At 39.2% G+C, this 16,228-nt stretch overlaps 1 protein-coding gene across 9 annotated transcripts in view; it reads left to right on the forward strand.

Moving 5' to 3' along the window:
* Celf1 (CUGBP Elav-like family member 1) overlaps nucleotides 1-16,228 on the forward strand; it is an 89,724-nt gene that overhangs the window by 58,444 nt on the left and 15,052 nt on the right. For 6 of the 9 annotated variants that reach the window (XM_071616183.1, XM_027936591.2, XM_071616181.1 and 3 more), the window contains 10 exons: nucleotides 3,406-3,593; nucleotides 5,295-5,377; nucleotides 5,774-5,822; nucleotides 8,119-8,253; nucleotides 8,959-9,038; nucleotides 9,504-9,665; nucleotides 12,161-12,236; nucleotides 14,025-14,153; nucleotides 14,504-14,617; nucleotides 15,570-15,755. In XM_071616183.1, the coding sequence (XP_071472284.1) occupies nucleotides 3,406-3,593; nucleotides 5,295-5,377; nucleotides 5,774-5,822; nucleotides 8,119-8,253; nucleotides 8,959-9,038; nucleotides 9,504-9,665; nucleotides 12,161-12,236; nucleotides 14,025-14,153; nucleotides 14,504-14,617; nucleotides 15,570-15,755 (1,202 nt within the window). The remainder of the gene's footprint in view (nucleotides 1-3,405; nucleotides 3,594-5,294; nucleotides 5,378-5,773; nucleotides 5,823-8,118; nucleotides 8,254-8,958; nucleotides 9,039-9,503; nucleotides 9,666-12,160; nucleotides 12,237-14,024; nucleotides 14,154-14,503; nucleotides 14,618-15,569; nucleotides 15,756-16,228) is intronic. The other 3 variants (XM_027936590.2, XM_071616179.1, XM_071616180.1) reach the window with 3 other exon arrangements.

The following is a 16,228-nucleotide window of genomic DNA, read 5'->3' on the forward strand; positions in this document are numbered from 1 at the left end:
AACTCATGAACTCCCAAGAAATTACTGTGTTTTTCTTACTCAGATGTATACCACATCAACCAAAGTATAAGTAAGTGCCCAGTATTTATTGGAGGAAGGTATAAGTCAGTACCCCAGCTGCATAATATTCACAGCATCGTGAGCCTGTATGATTTGCTGCATCTGGGCAGTGCTTATCAAATTGGTGAGCCATCTCATTTCTCACACCCTTGTAAAATAAAATGAAAACGATCAACACATGAGCTTTTATTTTGTATTTATTATCATTAGATTGAATAACGTCTAAAATGTCTCACCAATTTTTATTAAAAATTTTCTAAAGGATTAATTTGAGGATTATTTCTGTTCCTTGGACCTAGCTTTGAATAACACTGCTCTAGGGGATTCTTCTGACTGTTGAGTTGGCATATCAAGGTGGAAGGGTGGTTCATAGAATAGGTGGACTTTAAGAAATAGAGATTTGGAGAGTAAAAGAAGAGAAAATGAGGACACATGTCTAGAATCCTGAGTCTTCATTGATTTTGAATAAACTATTACATTGTCTTTCCCTTTGCACTAAATGATGATGTAGAAAATTTAGAAATAACACACAAACACAGAAGCAAAGGACAAACCAGGAGATTCTGCCTACAGTGTAATACAAATTAATAAATTCCTGCCTAGAGCTGGGGTTGTGGCTCAGTGGTAGAGCACTTGCCTGGCATGTGTGAGGCACTGGGTTCAATCCTCAGCACCACATTAAAATAAAGACCTATCAACAACTAAAAAAACAAAACAACAAACTCCTGCCTCTTTCGAAATAGCTACTAGCTTCCTTATCATTTCAATATATTTGAGCACCATTGGGATTCTCTGTTATCCCTCCCTAGAATAGAAATATGAAGAAAGAATAGCAATATTTAATAAAATGCTATTAAAACTAGTAATTAAAGTTGTTCAGGGCAGTTTATAGGGAATGACACCCATTGTGGTTTCACTAGTCATGGGGCTGTTTTCATCAGTGTAGCCCGGTTTCTTTTGGAACATTAAAATTAAACTTCTAAAAGCAGTTACATTATATTTTTGCAGTGACTTCCAGTACATGGGGTGGGTTTTTTGTTTGTTTTGTTTTTTCTTCCGTGTGTGTGTGTGTGTTATTTAGTTATATTTGGTACCAGGGATTGAACTCAGGGGTGCTTAACCACTGAACCACATCCCCCCAAGCCCTATTTTGTATTTTATTTAGAGACAGATACTCATCAAGTTTCTTAGCACCTCGCTTTTGCTGAGGCTGTCTTTGAACTTGCGATCATTCTATTTTGAAACAGGGTCTTGCTAAGATGCTTAGGGTCTCACCAAGTTGCCCAGGCTGACCTCAGATTTACAGTCTTCTTCCCTCAGCCTCCAGAGTTGCTGGGATTACAGGCATGCACCACTGTGCCTGGCCAACATATAGTTTTAAAGTAACAGAGTTTAAAAACAAAAACAAAGGTGCTTTGGTCCTGTGGCAATCAAATAATCATAAGATATGATTGCTTCTTTTAAATTTGAGAGTCCTCTTTGTGTACAACACTCATTTTGTCAGGTTTAATTGCTTAAACAGGGAATTGTGATGAGTAACAAGAAATTCCTCCCATCCTACATCTGAATGCTAACTTTGAACCAGGCCCCATGCCAGGTGTGCTATAAGAATGAATAGGAAATAAGAACCTTTCCTGCCTTCAAGGAGCTGACAGTCCTTGGGAAAGGTGAATACAGGCAGATAATGCAAAAAAAAAAAAAAAAGCTGTTAAATATATATAGTAAAGATGGAAATTTAGTGCTGTTGAGTCCTAGGATGCACCTAACTAGTTATCCTGCAAGAATATGGGGAATCTTCACAGATGTAGGAACAAGAGTTGATCTACAAGTCATATATAGTATTTGACATTTAGTTAGTGCTAGATTACTAGCAAAGGGGATGTGAGAATAAACCTTGTGGGTGTTCAGTTATATGAGATTTACCATTTATTAAAAGAGGTTGAAGTACTTTTATAGATTCAGCATTCTTAAGGATCTTCAAATACTATTCAGAAGATAACAGTGGTAGAAAAACTTATAAAGAAAACTAGCATTTTATTTAAGATTGGGTATTGGAACCTGAAAAATTGAATATAAACTACATAGTTTCTGGATTAAGCAGTAAATACTAAAAGGAAAGCTGACCCAGGTAGGTTTTTTTTTTTTTTAAATTTAAATTGTTAATAATTTGGAAGAAAGACCTCCAAACAGTGGTAGGAGGACTTTGAAATAGATGGTTCCTTTTTTTTTTTTTTTTTAAGTGGTCCTGAGGATCAAACCCAGGTCTTATGCATGATAGGCAAGCAAGAACTCTACCTCTGAGCCACATCCCCAGCCCTTGAGTTGGAAATATTTATAGAACAAGAAACCCCCTAGGTTCTTGGCAGTGGTAGGAGTAGAAGTGAAGATAGGAAAACAAGAGTGTTACTAGTTTGATGTAGTAGGATGCAGGAGGAATTTATGGACTTTAAAATGGTTGCAGTTGGTAAGCAAGTCCAACTTGCAGGAAGAGTACTATGTTCGGTAACTTCGGAAAAGGCTAGGATGATAGCAGCTTTGTTTATATTACAATCACTTTTGGAAATTTAAGATGCAGAGCTTTGTTTTGGTCCAGGAACCTAACTCAAGAGCAGTAGGATTAAGCATAAGACAGCCAGCTTTCTCCCTTCTTCCATCCTTTCCTTCATATTGAACCCAGGGGTGCCTTCTTTATATTTTAAGACAGGGCCTCACTATGCTACATAGATCTTCACTACATTGCTGAGTCTGGCTTTGAACTGGCGATCCTCCTGCCTCAGCCTCCCAAACCTCTGGGATTAAAGGCCTTCGTGCCCAGCTTTGAATTCTGGTGTCTAGTCAGTTCTAGTTTCAGCCTTAGAAATCAGGTGCTTCTGTTTTAACATCTCCTGAAAGAAGACTTTACCTGACATTTTATACTTTGAAGAGTCCTTACTTGTATCTGTCACGAATAGGCTTTTGTTATTTTATGGACATTTTAAAAATGCTTCTGTTTAACTATGCTTAAATGTTATTAAAACTTGATTTTGCTTTAGGAACTTTACCTGGTAAGTTCCTCTGAGAAATGTCATGCTAGACCAAATATAAGTGATGTTTCAGTTCCTAGGTTTTAACAATCTAGGGGGTCCTAATCAGAGCATTGACTTAAGTTTGGCATCTAATGTAATGGGTTAGCCATGTTGAGGGTGGACCAGGGAGCTCTAGTAAGTTGAATAGAGGTAGTGAACAAAGTAGAATGTTTTTTCCTCGTGCTTTTTCATAATGTAGTTGAGATCTCTGAAGAAAAGATAACTCCCTCCTGAAAGAACTTGAATATATAATAGAAATTTCATTTTTATCTCAATGTAGCTCCAAGAAAATGAACGGCACCCTGGACCACCCAGATCAACCAGATCTTGATGCTATTAAGATGTTTGTGGGCCAGGTTCCGAGGACCTGGTCTGAGAAAGACTTAAGGGAACTCTTCGAACAGTATGGTGCTGTCTATGAAATCAACGTCCTAAGGGATAGGAGCCAAAACCCTCCTCAGAGCAAAGGTGAGGGCTTTGGGTTTTTACATGTAAGTCCCACCATGTGCCTTTTATCTCTCATTGCCAGAATGCTTCTGTGATCATTTAGGGGGAAAGACTGTCCTTTTATTAGGAGATCTATTTTCCAATGCAAACACATTAAATAGCTTATAAATAATATTAAGGTAACATCATGAGAATAATTTGAATTTTAGGTCTGTGCTCTTCTTTGTGAGAACTCTAAATTCAAGAGACAGATCTGTGTGAGTGTCTTATTTGATCTTGGAATGGAGTGACAAAAATAAAAGTCAACCAGCCACGTAAATTTTTTTTAGTGCTCTGACTTGAGTAAGCTGAAAGATATTGTCCATGTACCCAAGGATTTCTTGTTAGTATTATAGAGGCCATTCAGGAAGAACTTGTTTAGGCAACTTGTTTGTTGTGGCTTATAAATGCAGAGGGAAAAAAAAAAATGGCTACCAGAAATACCAGCAGAATGAACATAAGACTGATGATAGATGGGCATTAAATTTGCTTTATATACACAAGACATGTTCTTATTTTCCAAATGATCAATTTCAGAGTAATTTTTTGTGAAAGCTATTCTGTAGTGCAAATGCAAGCAAGCATGATTGTCATGTTTGAAACTAGCTTACTATATCATAGGATCTTGGAGCAGAGGAATTATTTCTCTTTGTGACATAGTTAACAAAAATATAAAGTATTGTAGTTTTTGAAAATGACTGGCAATATAACATTCAGTAATTTTAAATCTTAATTAACTACACCATGATTTCAAAAAAAATCTGTTTTTGTATTTTGGCTGTACTGGGGATTGAACCCGGGATGCATACTAGGCAAGCACTTTTCCACTGACTGAGTTATATCCCTAGCTACTCTGTATTGTATTTCATGGGAATATGGGAGCATCAGAACATTGAAGCCCAAGATTTCCAAGATATACCTTCCCATCCTCCAATAAAAACAAAGAACAAAATTTATAGATTTACAGACAGCATCAAGTGCTATTAAAAGCTTAATTATATTTAATGAGAACTAAGAGTCCCCTTGCCCCCCTCCCCCCACCAAAAAATGTTAAGGGGTCCTTGCTCTTAAGTCATTTTAGAATTTAATGAATGTTTGAGGCATGGGGTAGCTACTGGAGATGATGTAGGGAGAATGACTTGACTTATTCTGAGAGTGTAAGGAGAGGAGTTCTAGCAAACTACAAGCTTTAGGAGTATGGGTTCCTGCCTGTCTGATTTGTATCTAAGTCTTCTTGCCCAGCTTACTACCCAGAGCTCCCAGTAGGGTGGGTTAAGGGAATGGATATTACCTTTGTAAGGCAAGCTATCTTTCCAGGGTTGTTGCACAGGCAACTAAATAGAAGACTTATTTAATATTATTATTAGGAGACTAAATGAAGGAAATAATTAAAAAATAATTCCAGGGCTGGGGTTGTGGCTCACTGGTGGAACACTTGCCTCACATGCGTGAGCCCTGGGTTTGATCCTCAGCACCACATAAAAATAAATAAATAAGTATAAATATTTAAAAAAAAAAAAAAATCCCAGTGCCCTAGGTTCTCCTTCTCTCTCTCCTTGCCAGTTTTACTAGACCGAGCCTCCTCTTAAAAGTTTCACCCTGTCAATGGAAGGAAGAAGTGCTTTAAGAATTGTCAGTTTTCAAAGCACTAGTTTGATTCTGTAAAATCTTGGTTAATTGCAGGGTGCTGTTTTGTTACATTTTACACCCGTAAAGCTGCATTAGAAGCGCAGAACGCTCTTCACAACATGAAGGTCCTCCCAGGGGTAAGACAACTTCTAATACATGACACTGGTAGTTTTGATTCATAGGACATGGTTATACATACCAGGAACACCCTGAAAATCATTTTGGGGATAAGCTAGTTGCTGTGGAATTTAATGTAAAGGAGTACTTAAAGGGAGCATTTCAAAGAAGATTAGACTGAAAGTAGTTCTCTTACAACCAGTAGTCTTGGATATTTTGACTACCTGACTCATGTTCTTTCTATTCTTACATTTTGCCAGAAAAGATCATGGGGCAGACATGTGTTCAGAGAGAACTCTTATGGCCCTAGTTTTGGCATGTCTTTTAGAGTCTTCATTTATATTTTTTAATGCATCAGTATGTATGTATGTATGCATGTACAGATACTCAATAACATTCATGGTATGACTTTTTAGATGCATCATCCTATACAGATGAAGCCTGCCGACAGCGAAAAGAACAATGGTAAGAAAGCATACCAAATTTTTCCATTATTTCTTTCTACTTCATTTGCTGTTCTTATGTTCTCTAGATTGAATTGTGCTCCAAGAAACCTAATTTGTCATTGTTTGTTTGTTTTTCCCTTGTAAAATAAGTATAAATAAAGAGATGAGAGGGCTGGGGTGTGGCTTGGTCTGTGATAGAGCACTTGCCTAACACATGTGAGGCCCTGGATTCGATCCTCAGCACTGCATGAAAAATAAAAATAAAATAAAGGAATTATGTCCATCTACAACTAAAAATATTTTTAAAAAATAAATGAGACTGGATTTAAAAGTAGGATATCAAAGTAGGGTTGACTGGAAAACATTACAATAACATATTAGAATGATCTGGAATGTCCTTCAAAAATATAATTTCTTATGGGCAGGAAAGGGGAAAATGAACAAATTGGGAAGGAGAACTTAATTTTCTTGAATATCAGAGTTTCCTCAGCTGGCACTCAACAAGGATAAGGCCATGTTCAGCTCTCTCATCAAAATCCCAGTGGGAAGAAGCGGGACAAATTTCAGTCCTCTGGCGTGTCTCGGGCATGTCTGGAGATGCACTCAGACCTCAACCCTCAGCTGTAGGAGCTGAATGTCACAGGAGCCATAGAAATTGAAGTTGGTGAGCTGGGGCTGTAGCTCAGTGGTAGAGCTTTGGCCTAGCATATAGGAGGCATTAGGGTCAGTCATTACCATATAAAAATAAATAAAGATATTGTGTTCATCTCCAACAAAGAAAAAAAAGAAATTGAAGTTTCTCAATTTAAATCTTTCCAGAAAATCTAAGTGAAGCCAGGTACAGTGGCACACACCTGTAATTTCAAGGATTTAGGAGACTGAGGCAGGAAGATCACAAGTTGGAGGCCAGCCTCAACAACTTACCAAAATCTGTCTCAAAATTAAAAGGGCTGGAGATTTAGCTCCATGGTAGAATGCCCCTGGGAATAGAAAATCCAAGTAGTACATGAATTTGAGAAAAAGTTCAGTGGTAAATCTTTGATCTTTTTATATATGTATATAAAAAGATGTTGATGGACTCTTAATTTATTTATATGCAGTGCTCAGAATCAAACCCTGGGCCTCACACATGCTAGGCAAGTGCCCTACCACAGAGCCACAACTCCAGGCCACCTTAATTTGGCCTTACCCAACTTGAAATAGCTGAATGAAAATAAGCAAAAGAGTCATGGGTAGCTGGGAGTGGTGGTGCAAGCCTGTAATCCCAGCAGCTCCGGAGGCTGAGGTAGGAGGATCACAAGTTTAAAGCCATCTGCAATGGCAAGGCCCTAAGCAACTCAGTGAGACCCTTTCTAAATAAAATACAAAATAGGGCTAGGGATGTGGCTCAGGGCTCAGTGGTCGAGTGCTCCTGAGTTCAATCCCTGGTACCCCCTGCCCCCCAAAAAAGAGTCATGGGTGGTGTAATCCTTGTGGACTTGGACTTACCAAATGAAATTGTAAGCAGGAGAATCTGCATGAAACTGGATGGCAGCTGGCTCATAATTTCATTTGGACAAAGCATAGTAGCACAGAGCAGAGCACAAGGTCAAAACTTATTTATTCGTTCATTCATTTACATGCTTGGGATTTAATCCAGTGGCAGTTGACCACTGAGCTACATCCCCAGTCCATCATAAAAATGTTTTATTTTGAGACAGCGCCTTACCAAGTTGCCAAGCTGGCTTCAAACTGGTGATCCTTCTGCCTCAGCCTCCTGAGTTTCTGGGATTACTGACATTCGTTTACAAGTTGAAACCTTTTTATCCTTGCTCAAAGTCAGGGGTATTAATTTTGACTCTGCAAAGTTTGAGTTTGAAACTCAAGTGCTAAAGTGAAAAAATAAAGTCCAAAAAGGTAGGTAGACAGTCTACTCACTGAAAAGTTGATCTTATTCCTCTGATCACATCAAAGTTGTGATGTTCCTCTTTCTGAAGTATTGTAGTATTTGTAGTATTGCTAGAGAGAACAAACATACCAAAGTAGTTATCTTTATTAATCAGATAAGGTAACTGACACAAATTGGTTAAGTAACTTCAACAAGAGCATGAAGCTGTTAAATTTCATCTCAGTACTTCCAGTTACATATAATTTTAAGATGTCTCTGGTTAGAAGAAATGTAGAATTATGGGGGTGGAGGGATAGTATGTCTTGGGATCTGAAATGTGGTATGAGACACAAAGCCAGGTTTCACACCCAGATGATCTAGCTCCTGAGTGTGTGCTCTACTGCATTTTAGTAATAACATTCAAGCCTTTTGTGTTTTACTCTCTTAGCAGTGGAAGACAGGAAGCTGTTTATTGGTATGATTTCCAAGAAGTGCACTGAAAATGACATCCGAGTCATGTTCTCTTCATTTGGACAGATTGAAGAGTGCCGGATATTGCGGGGACCTGATGGCCTGAGCCGAGGTGGTACAATTTAAAATATATGTGTATATATGTATTTAGTTTTTAGTTTTAGTTGGACATAATACCTTCACGTTATTTATTTTTATGTGGTGCTGAGGATCAAACCCAAGACCTTGCACATACTCGGTGAGAGTGATCTACCGCTGAGCCACAACCCCAGCCCCCAAGGTGGTACAATTTTAGCTATTAAAGATAATTCTCTTAAATTTGGAGTTTCTTTTTAATTGGCCCAGTGGAAATCAAATTCCTAGCCACCATAGCCCTGTCACCATGAAGAAGTTAGGCCTGCTGCTTTGTTCTGTACATCTGGGTCCTGTCAGGCTCCTCCCATGAGTTGATCCCCTTTTGTTTTCCTATCCTCCCTAAGGAGTCAAATCCTGCACTTTTAGTGTCATGTATTAAAATTTTCTCATTTGGTGCTTAAAGATCTTGATGCCAAAATGGAAACATTTTCTTTTCTTTCTGTGGGGAACTAGGGGATATGATTCCTTCTTTCTCTCTTTCTTTCCTATCTGTGGTACCCTGGTTTTTCATTAAATCAGTTACTGCACTAGTGTGGCATATCTGTCTCTTCACCAACTCATTAGCCCCGCCGAAGACAGGGACCACATTTGTATCATGATAGTTGGCATCATAATAGGGGCTTAGCCAGTTGTCAATAAATGTGTAAATGAATGAATGAGTTATTGACTCTTCTCTTATCAGGTTGTGCATTTGTGACTTTTACAACAAGAGCCATGGCACAGACAGCTATCAAGGCAATGCATCAAGCACAGACCATGGAGGTAGGGAACAGATAGGTGTAAAGGGGAAATTCCTTAGCCTGTGAATACTAGGACAGTTTCAACAAAGTTCAGTTACATGTTCAGCATCCAGTTGCCCTAAAACTTAAACATATGGTTTCTTTACAGTTAATATGTTGGGGAAATAAATAAAATTAACACATTGGAGAAGGGTGTAGTGATATGCACCTGTAGTCCCCTTTACTCAGGAGCCTTGAGGCAGAAGGACGGCTTGAACTTGGAGGAGTTTGAGTCCAGCCTAGGCAACATAATAAGATCCCATTTTTAAATAAACAATTAATGAAATCAACATTGGAAACAGTTGCTCTTTTAAATTGCCTTTGGTGCCAGCCTCTATCAGGAAAGTCAAGTGAAATTAGAATACAGTCTGCATATCTTCAGAAAGGAGGATTTCCCCATTCACTCAGAAGGAGGAGTTTAACGCTTTGATTTTTGGTGTTTTCATAGGGTTGCTCATCCCCCATGGTGGTAAAATTTGCTGATACACAGAAGGACAAAGAACAGAAGAGAATGGCCCAGCAGCTCCAGCAGCAGATGCAGCAAATCAGCGCAGCATCTGTGTGGGGAAACCTTGCTGGTCTAAATACTCTTGGACCCCAGTATTTAGCAGTGAGTCTTTGTGGTTTGCTTTCTGCAGACTGTGCAAGCTCCCAGCTGTTTCTTCTTCTGCTATCCCTAGCTAACACACACAGTGGCATTTACAATTTGTGGCATATAGAGATTTTGAGTAAAAGTTTAGGCAAAGTGATATTTTTTTCCTATAAATCAGGTTAGTCTGTCTCTCTTTCTTGGTCTCTCTCTGGTCTTGTGTCTTTGCTTATTTCTTGAGGCTTTTCCCACAACTAAAGTGAAATCCTAATTATCTGACTTAAGATTTAGATGTTTCCCTGTCTCCAAGAGCAAAATTCCTAAGGGAATCTTAACTACCAAGCACCATTTTTCATATATCTACCAGATGTAGAGGGGATCATTAAAATCCTTATTGAGGGCTGGGGCTGTAGCTCAGTGGTAGAGCGCTTGCCTAGCATGTGCAAGGCACTGGGTTTACTCCTCCGCATCATATAAAAATAAATAAAATAAAGGCACTCTGTCTATCTACAACTACCAAAAAAAAAGTTATTATTGAATCTTAGGAGAAAGCTTGATAAATGTTTTCTTCAGTGAACTGAAAGATCAAAAGATTAACATTATGAAGTGAAAATTATAGGTGCGTGCTTAAGCTCACCATATTGTAATAGATTTCCTTTTATTTAATGTTGAGTTTGAATCATATAATCCAAAAAAGTGTCCAGTCCTAGTTTGTTGTTTAGAGTAGGTCTACAATATGTGTTACAGGGAGTTACTACTGCTTTAACTCTTAAAATAAGACTTTTAAAACTGTCTTATCTGTGAGTAACCAAAGGTAATGTCTACAGTTATAAATGACAAAACCACTATATTCATATGGATAGTCCATTCATATGGATATCCACATAGAAATAACTAGTGTACTTATTCATTCCTCCTGTTTTTTGTATTGCTGGGGATTGAGCCCTGTGCCTTGTGCCATATCTATATGAATATAGATGCAGAATATAGTACCACTTCTGAGCTATATTCTGAGCCCTCTTTCAGATATTATTCTTAATTGAAACAGAGGAAAAGCAGTGATTTCTGTCCTTTAAATTGTTTCTTAGTGTTAGAACATTGCTTATAAGTTCAGATGATTCAAAGAGATTCATCTTCTGCCAAATGATGATGTTTTGAAAATAAGCATGATAATCCATTTGCTCCTTAGAGTTTTTGATCCACTTTTTAGGGAAAATTCCCGCTTTTGCTGTCTTTGCCATACCCAGCAAGTGCATAATGGTATATGCTGAGAGCTGGGGTCTCTTTATTTCAGTTAGACATGATCCCACCCTAAGAGTTCTTCTCATTTAGGGAGGAAATGGAGGTGCCAAGTACAGTAGAACAGTTCACCAGTTGGAACTGTACACATTGACCAAGGTATTTAAGAAGAGAAAAATGAAGACATGTGGGTGCTAATGGACTGTGTAAGTGATAGTAAATCATCATTAATTATGAGGTTTTTTTCCCTGGAATATGTGGATTTGAACCAACTGAGCTATAATAGACTAGAATAGTGGTTCTTTGTGGAGTTATGGACTCCTTCGAGAAGTAGTAAAAGTTGTGTTTGTTATTTTTTCTTCTTCCAATTGTCTTTCTGGAAGTTTGTCAACCCTCTGAAATCCATCCATGAACTCTGCCCTAGAAGAATTTATGATGACAAAGGAACTAGGTTGGAAGTTTATAGGAATGGGAAAGGGTTGAGTAAAGGATCTAGTTCAAGAATACTGGTTTTCTAGGAATAGCAATTGGATTTGAATGGAGGAAAAATTTCCAGAAAGTTGATGAGAGAAAGGTTGTGGTTTGCCAAGATACAGAGTATACAGGATAAGGCTGTAGAGTTCCATAAACTCACATTTGTTTTGATGATCACTGAAAGAATATACAGTGAACCTGGTCATGAAATGATCCATCAATCATTTGGTCATCTGCAATAGTAAAGACCAATTTGAAAGGAAGAAAATAAATAGGGTTGGATAGATACATAACTTGGAAGCGATTGATTAGTTATGAAATACTTGTGCAGTGGTAGATAATGATATTTGAATAGTTGTATGGAGTAGAAATCGAGTATCCATATGGAAACACTTTTGGAATAAGACGTGTTGGCCTCACTAAGGAGAGTTTAGGAGAGAGAAACTAGAAATGGCAGTCATTTGTACAGACAGTAAGTGCTGTCAGCCTTGCAGCTGCCTCAATTTTGCTTGTTTCTGTGCACTACTTCTTGCCTTTGCTGTGCTTCATTCTCTTGCCCAGGAACTTGAGTTCAGCTCAGTATCAATGAATATATTATCTTCTGTGCCGGGACTTTAGCTGTGTTGTATTGTCCTATGCTGCCATAAGTCTTATATTTCCGTTGTGTTGGCTTGGGATCTTATCTTCAACTTTCTTCTCTCTGGGGGCCTCTGCACTCTCGCTTTGCTGTGCTGTAGAGTTATCCCAGATGCAGAACCAGCCCTCACTCTCACTCTTGTTCTGTTTTTTGGTGTAATGTCTAGCTTTATTTGCAGCTCCTTCAGCAGACTGCCTCCTCTGGGAACCTCAACACCTTGAGCAGCCTCCACCCAATGGGAGGTAAGTGTTTCACTGCTGTGGAGGAGCAGCAGCACCCAAGCCAACAAACCCAGCTGCCAGCAGTCTTGAGAGTTTTGCCCCATTGGTGCAAAAAAAAAAAAAAAAAAAAAGTTCACTCATATATAAAGCCAACCTAAGATGAACATTCTAGAACTCAACTGCCTTGTCTCTGTAAGGTGCCTGTATTGTCAGTACCACATTACTCCTGAGGTTGTCTGCTGCCTCCCATCACTTTAAGTTACTGTTGAGGAGGAAAATGGAAAATTGCAGCTGTTAGCACCTAGGGACTGGACTATCTGTGGCCATTCTGATAAGGAGAAAATTGTAGGATCTCTTGATTTCTACAATAAAGTAATTTTCAGTGACTCCGAAGAAAGGCCAAGGATGGCTTCCATGCAGATGACTTAATCTGAGACTGCTAGAACTGAGACAGTTGACCTGTGTGGTCCTATACATGTTATTTTGTAGGGGAATTCCTGTGTTGTTTTTTTTTGTTGTTGTTATGGTACATGGAAAACTTAAATGAAAAATACCAGGGTTTATAACGACATGGGGCCCTTCAACACATCTGAGCCTGCGCCTTCAGAAAGGTCAGTGAAGGTAGGGAGTAGGGCATTTCCAAAGCTGCCTATGCTATATCTTCTGGCAAGATAAGGCTGAGCAAGTACATTTGAAAAAGGGGTAGTTGGCAGTGAACTGCATTTTGCATTTGAAAATTTTTCATGGTGGTTCACATTGTCCTAGGGAATGCTATGTTTTGAAAAGTTAGTAGATTCTAATCTGTATTGTGTTTTTATTTTTACTTCTTCCACCTCTTCCTCTGATCTACCTTTCCATCATATAGTAAATGGTTGGCAACATTTACACCACGATTCAGGTTTCTCCTCTCAACTGCAATATCTGGGTTCTGCTTTTAGGTCTTTCCATCTTCTGATGATGATTAATCTGCTATGGGAGTGGCAGTGGGTTATTTTTTTTTATTGTTGTTGTTGTTGCTTTCTCCTCTTGATGTTTTCATACATGTTCTCTCCTGTCATTCCTCCTGGGCCTTTTGGGTCTATTCTGTGTTTTACGCTTATTCCTTGTTCCCCTCCATTGCACAGAGCAAGTCCCCTGTAAAGTTTGAGCGATGGTCTTAGATGCAGTCCTATTCTGTACCATGGTTGGCATTGTTGTTTCCTTGGGTTCCTGGCCTCATGGTAGGCTGCACACACATTCTTCTTTCAGTCTCCTGATTGCCAACCCCTTTATTAATGCTTACATGGGTTGCTATGCCATTGAATTAATTCTTCTCTGAATAAATTATAAAGTATTCAAGTTTCTTTCTTCATCATCTTCTGTTTATTTATTTATTTTTATTTTTTGGAGGTGGGGTATGGGTGTTGTGGGTTGAACCCAGAGCCTGACACATGCTAAACATGCTGTCTACTACTGATTTACATCCTAAGCAATTTGTTTTCTTAATGAGTGGTATCCTGAGCACAGTGGCACATGCCTGTAATCCCAGCTACTCTGGAGGCTAAGGCAAGGTCAAGGTGAGACCTGTCTCAAGTTTAGAAGAAAAAAAGATGGGGTTGTAGCTTGGTAGTAAATGGTTTCTGGGTTCAGTCCTTAGTACCTACCTGCTTCCCCATCCCCAAAAAAGGATATCTGATTTTTTTTTTAAGCCCTATAATTTTGCTAGTAAGGCTTATCTAGTTCTTTATCTGGGACCAACCTTCTGTCATTGCTGAAGTAGATATCAGAAACCCTTATCTGCTGGCTAATCTCTTGCTTTGGATGTTGCAGGATTAAATGCAATGCAATTACAGAATTTGGCTGCATTAGCTGCTGCAGCTAGTGCAGCTCAGAACACACCAAGTGGTACCAATGCTCTCACTACATCCAGCAGTCCTCTCAGCGTACTCACCAGTTCAGGTAAGCATGATATAGGAACTATTGTGCCATTGTGTGCCTTGGGCAGATCTTCTGTTTTGAAAGCAGAGTCCAAAGAGAAGGCTATATCATCCTGGAAAAGAGTTACTACCTATATTCAGAGGAGTTGGATTATGAACAACAAATTCTCAAATGTCTTTTTCTGACTCAAGAAAAATCTTATAATTTTTAGTGTGCTGTAACTATCATTTGTCTTTGTCCTACAAGGACAGTTATCAGTATTAGTAACTGAAACCTTTGCAAATAGAATACTTGAATAGTATCCCTTTTGTGATTCTATTTACAAAAATAGGCAAGTAATGGCTTGAGCTTAACTTCTGGATTTCTAATAGCAGGGTCTTCACCTAGCTCCAGCAGCAGTAACTCTGTCAACCCCATAGCCTCACTTGGAGCCCTGCAGACATTAGCTGGAGCAACAGCTGGCCTCAATGTTGGCTCTCTGGCAGGTAAGGGGCAGCCCCTGGTTGTCATCAGGCCATTTCTTGTGTAGTAGCATATCTTAAAGCAACCCTGGTAGGGGCACCACTAGAATTGTTGGAGTGGCCTAAAAAGGTTAGAAATAACCATGGGATTTCAAATCTGACATGAGTAAAATCCCATCTCTGTCCCTTACCTAGCTGTAGTCTTGGACCACCTTTTTACTGTCTCTTTCTCTTCTATGAAATAGGAGTAATAAAATATTTTGAAGGATTCTTAAGAAGTTAAGTGAAGACGGGCAAGGTGGCATACACCTGTAATTTCAGCTACTTGAGAGGCTGAGGTAGAAGGATATGAAGTCAGAGCCAGCCTGTTCAACATAGAGAAATCCTTTCTCAAAATAAAATATAGAAACCTGGGGATGTGGTTCAGTGGTAAAGCACTTGCCTAGAATGAGTGAGGCCCTGGGTTCAGTCCTGCCCCCAAAGGGTAAATAAAGTGCTAATGGGCACATTGCTTAATGTAGTGCCTGGCAACATAGAATCTACCCCAGTAAACAACATTAACTGCGGTTTTGATGATAGGCTTTACCCACATCTTGTTATAGATCACATGTAATCCTTTTAGTCCACAACCCTGGGGTTCTTGTTTTACTAAATTCCAGCTCTATATTAAAAAGTGGCAAAATAGCCAAAGAGTCTGGCATGTTTAGGTGGCATCAGAGTTCATCCAAAGGTTGGAAGAAAGTAATGGGGAGAGCCACACCTAGGTGTGGTATATTTTAAATGTTCACATTAGCAGCAACAACTGACAAATGTCCTAAAATCAGACCAGTCAGTTGAGTATTCCGCAGGGAGAAGCTAAGACAGAGAGGAAAGGGCAAATTTGGGGTTTTCCCTATGCTAGGTGTCTCTAAGTATACCTGTCTTTGGCATCAGTGGAGTCTTTCTTGTATATTAATCCTGTTTTTCTCCAACCAAGGGATGGCTGCTTTAAATGGTGGCCTGGGAAGCAGTGGCCTTTCCAATGGCACTGGGAGCACCATGGAGGCCCTCACCCAGGCCTACTCGGGTATCCAGCAATATGCTGCTGCAGCGCTTCCCACTCTGTACAACCAGAATCTCTTGACACAGCAGAGTATTGGTGCTGCTGGAAGCCAGAAGGAAGGTAAGTGCCAAGGGAAATTAGGGGCGGGGCTGGACATATCACTCCCTCTGCACTAGAACTAAAAGGCAGGGCAAAGGTTGCAAGGTAGTCAGAACACTTTTCTGACCAATGACAAGAGTAAACTGAAAAACATTGCAATGTGTGGTGTTTTTGGAGTGTTTTCTGGGTGTAACTTATGTCAGATCCTCTGTACATCCTCCTGAGGTAAGGGATATAGTTTTTAACTAAAAAAACAAATACTGGCCTTATTGCTTCTGAAATAATTTGACAAGAATCTGTTTTTGTTAGGATGTCATCTCTCTGGGTTGTACATCTGTCAAAGTATCTTCTGTCCAGCTGTCCCTTTTAGTTATATCATTTGGTATTTTTTTCCTTCACTTTCTGATCAATGCTTGTTCTGATTGAGGAGAAACTGAGAGGTGATGAGACCAAAGAAGTTATAGCCAATGGGTCGAGAAAGTGGCAAGTCTGTA

This window comes from Marmota flaviventris, chromosome 9, assembly GCF_047511675.1.
Source record: "Marmota flaviventris isolate mMarFla1 chromosome 9, mMarFla1.hap1, whole genome shotgun sequence".
Taxonomy (NCBI): Eukaryota; Metazoa; Chordata; class Mammalia; order Rodentia; family Sciuridae; genus Marmota; species Marmota flaviventris.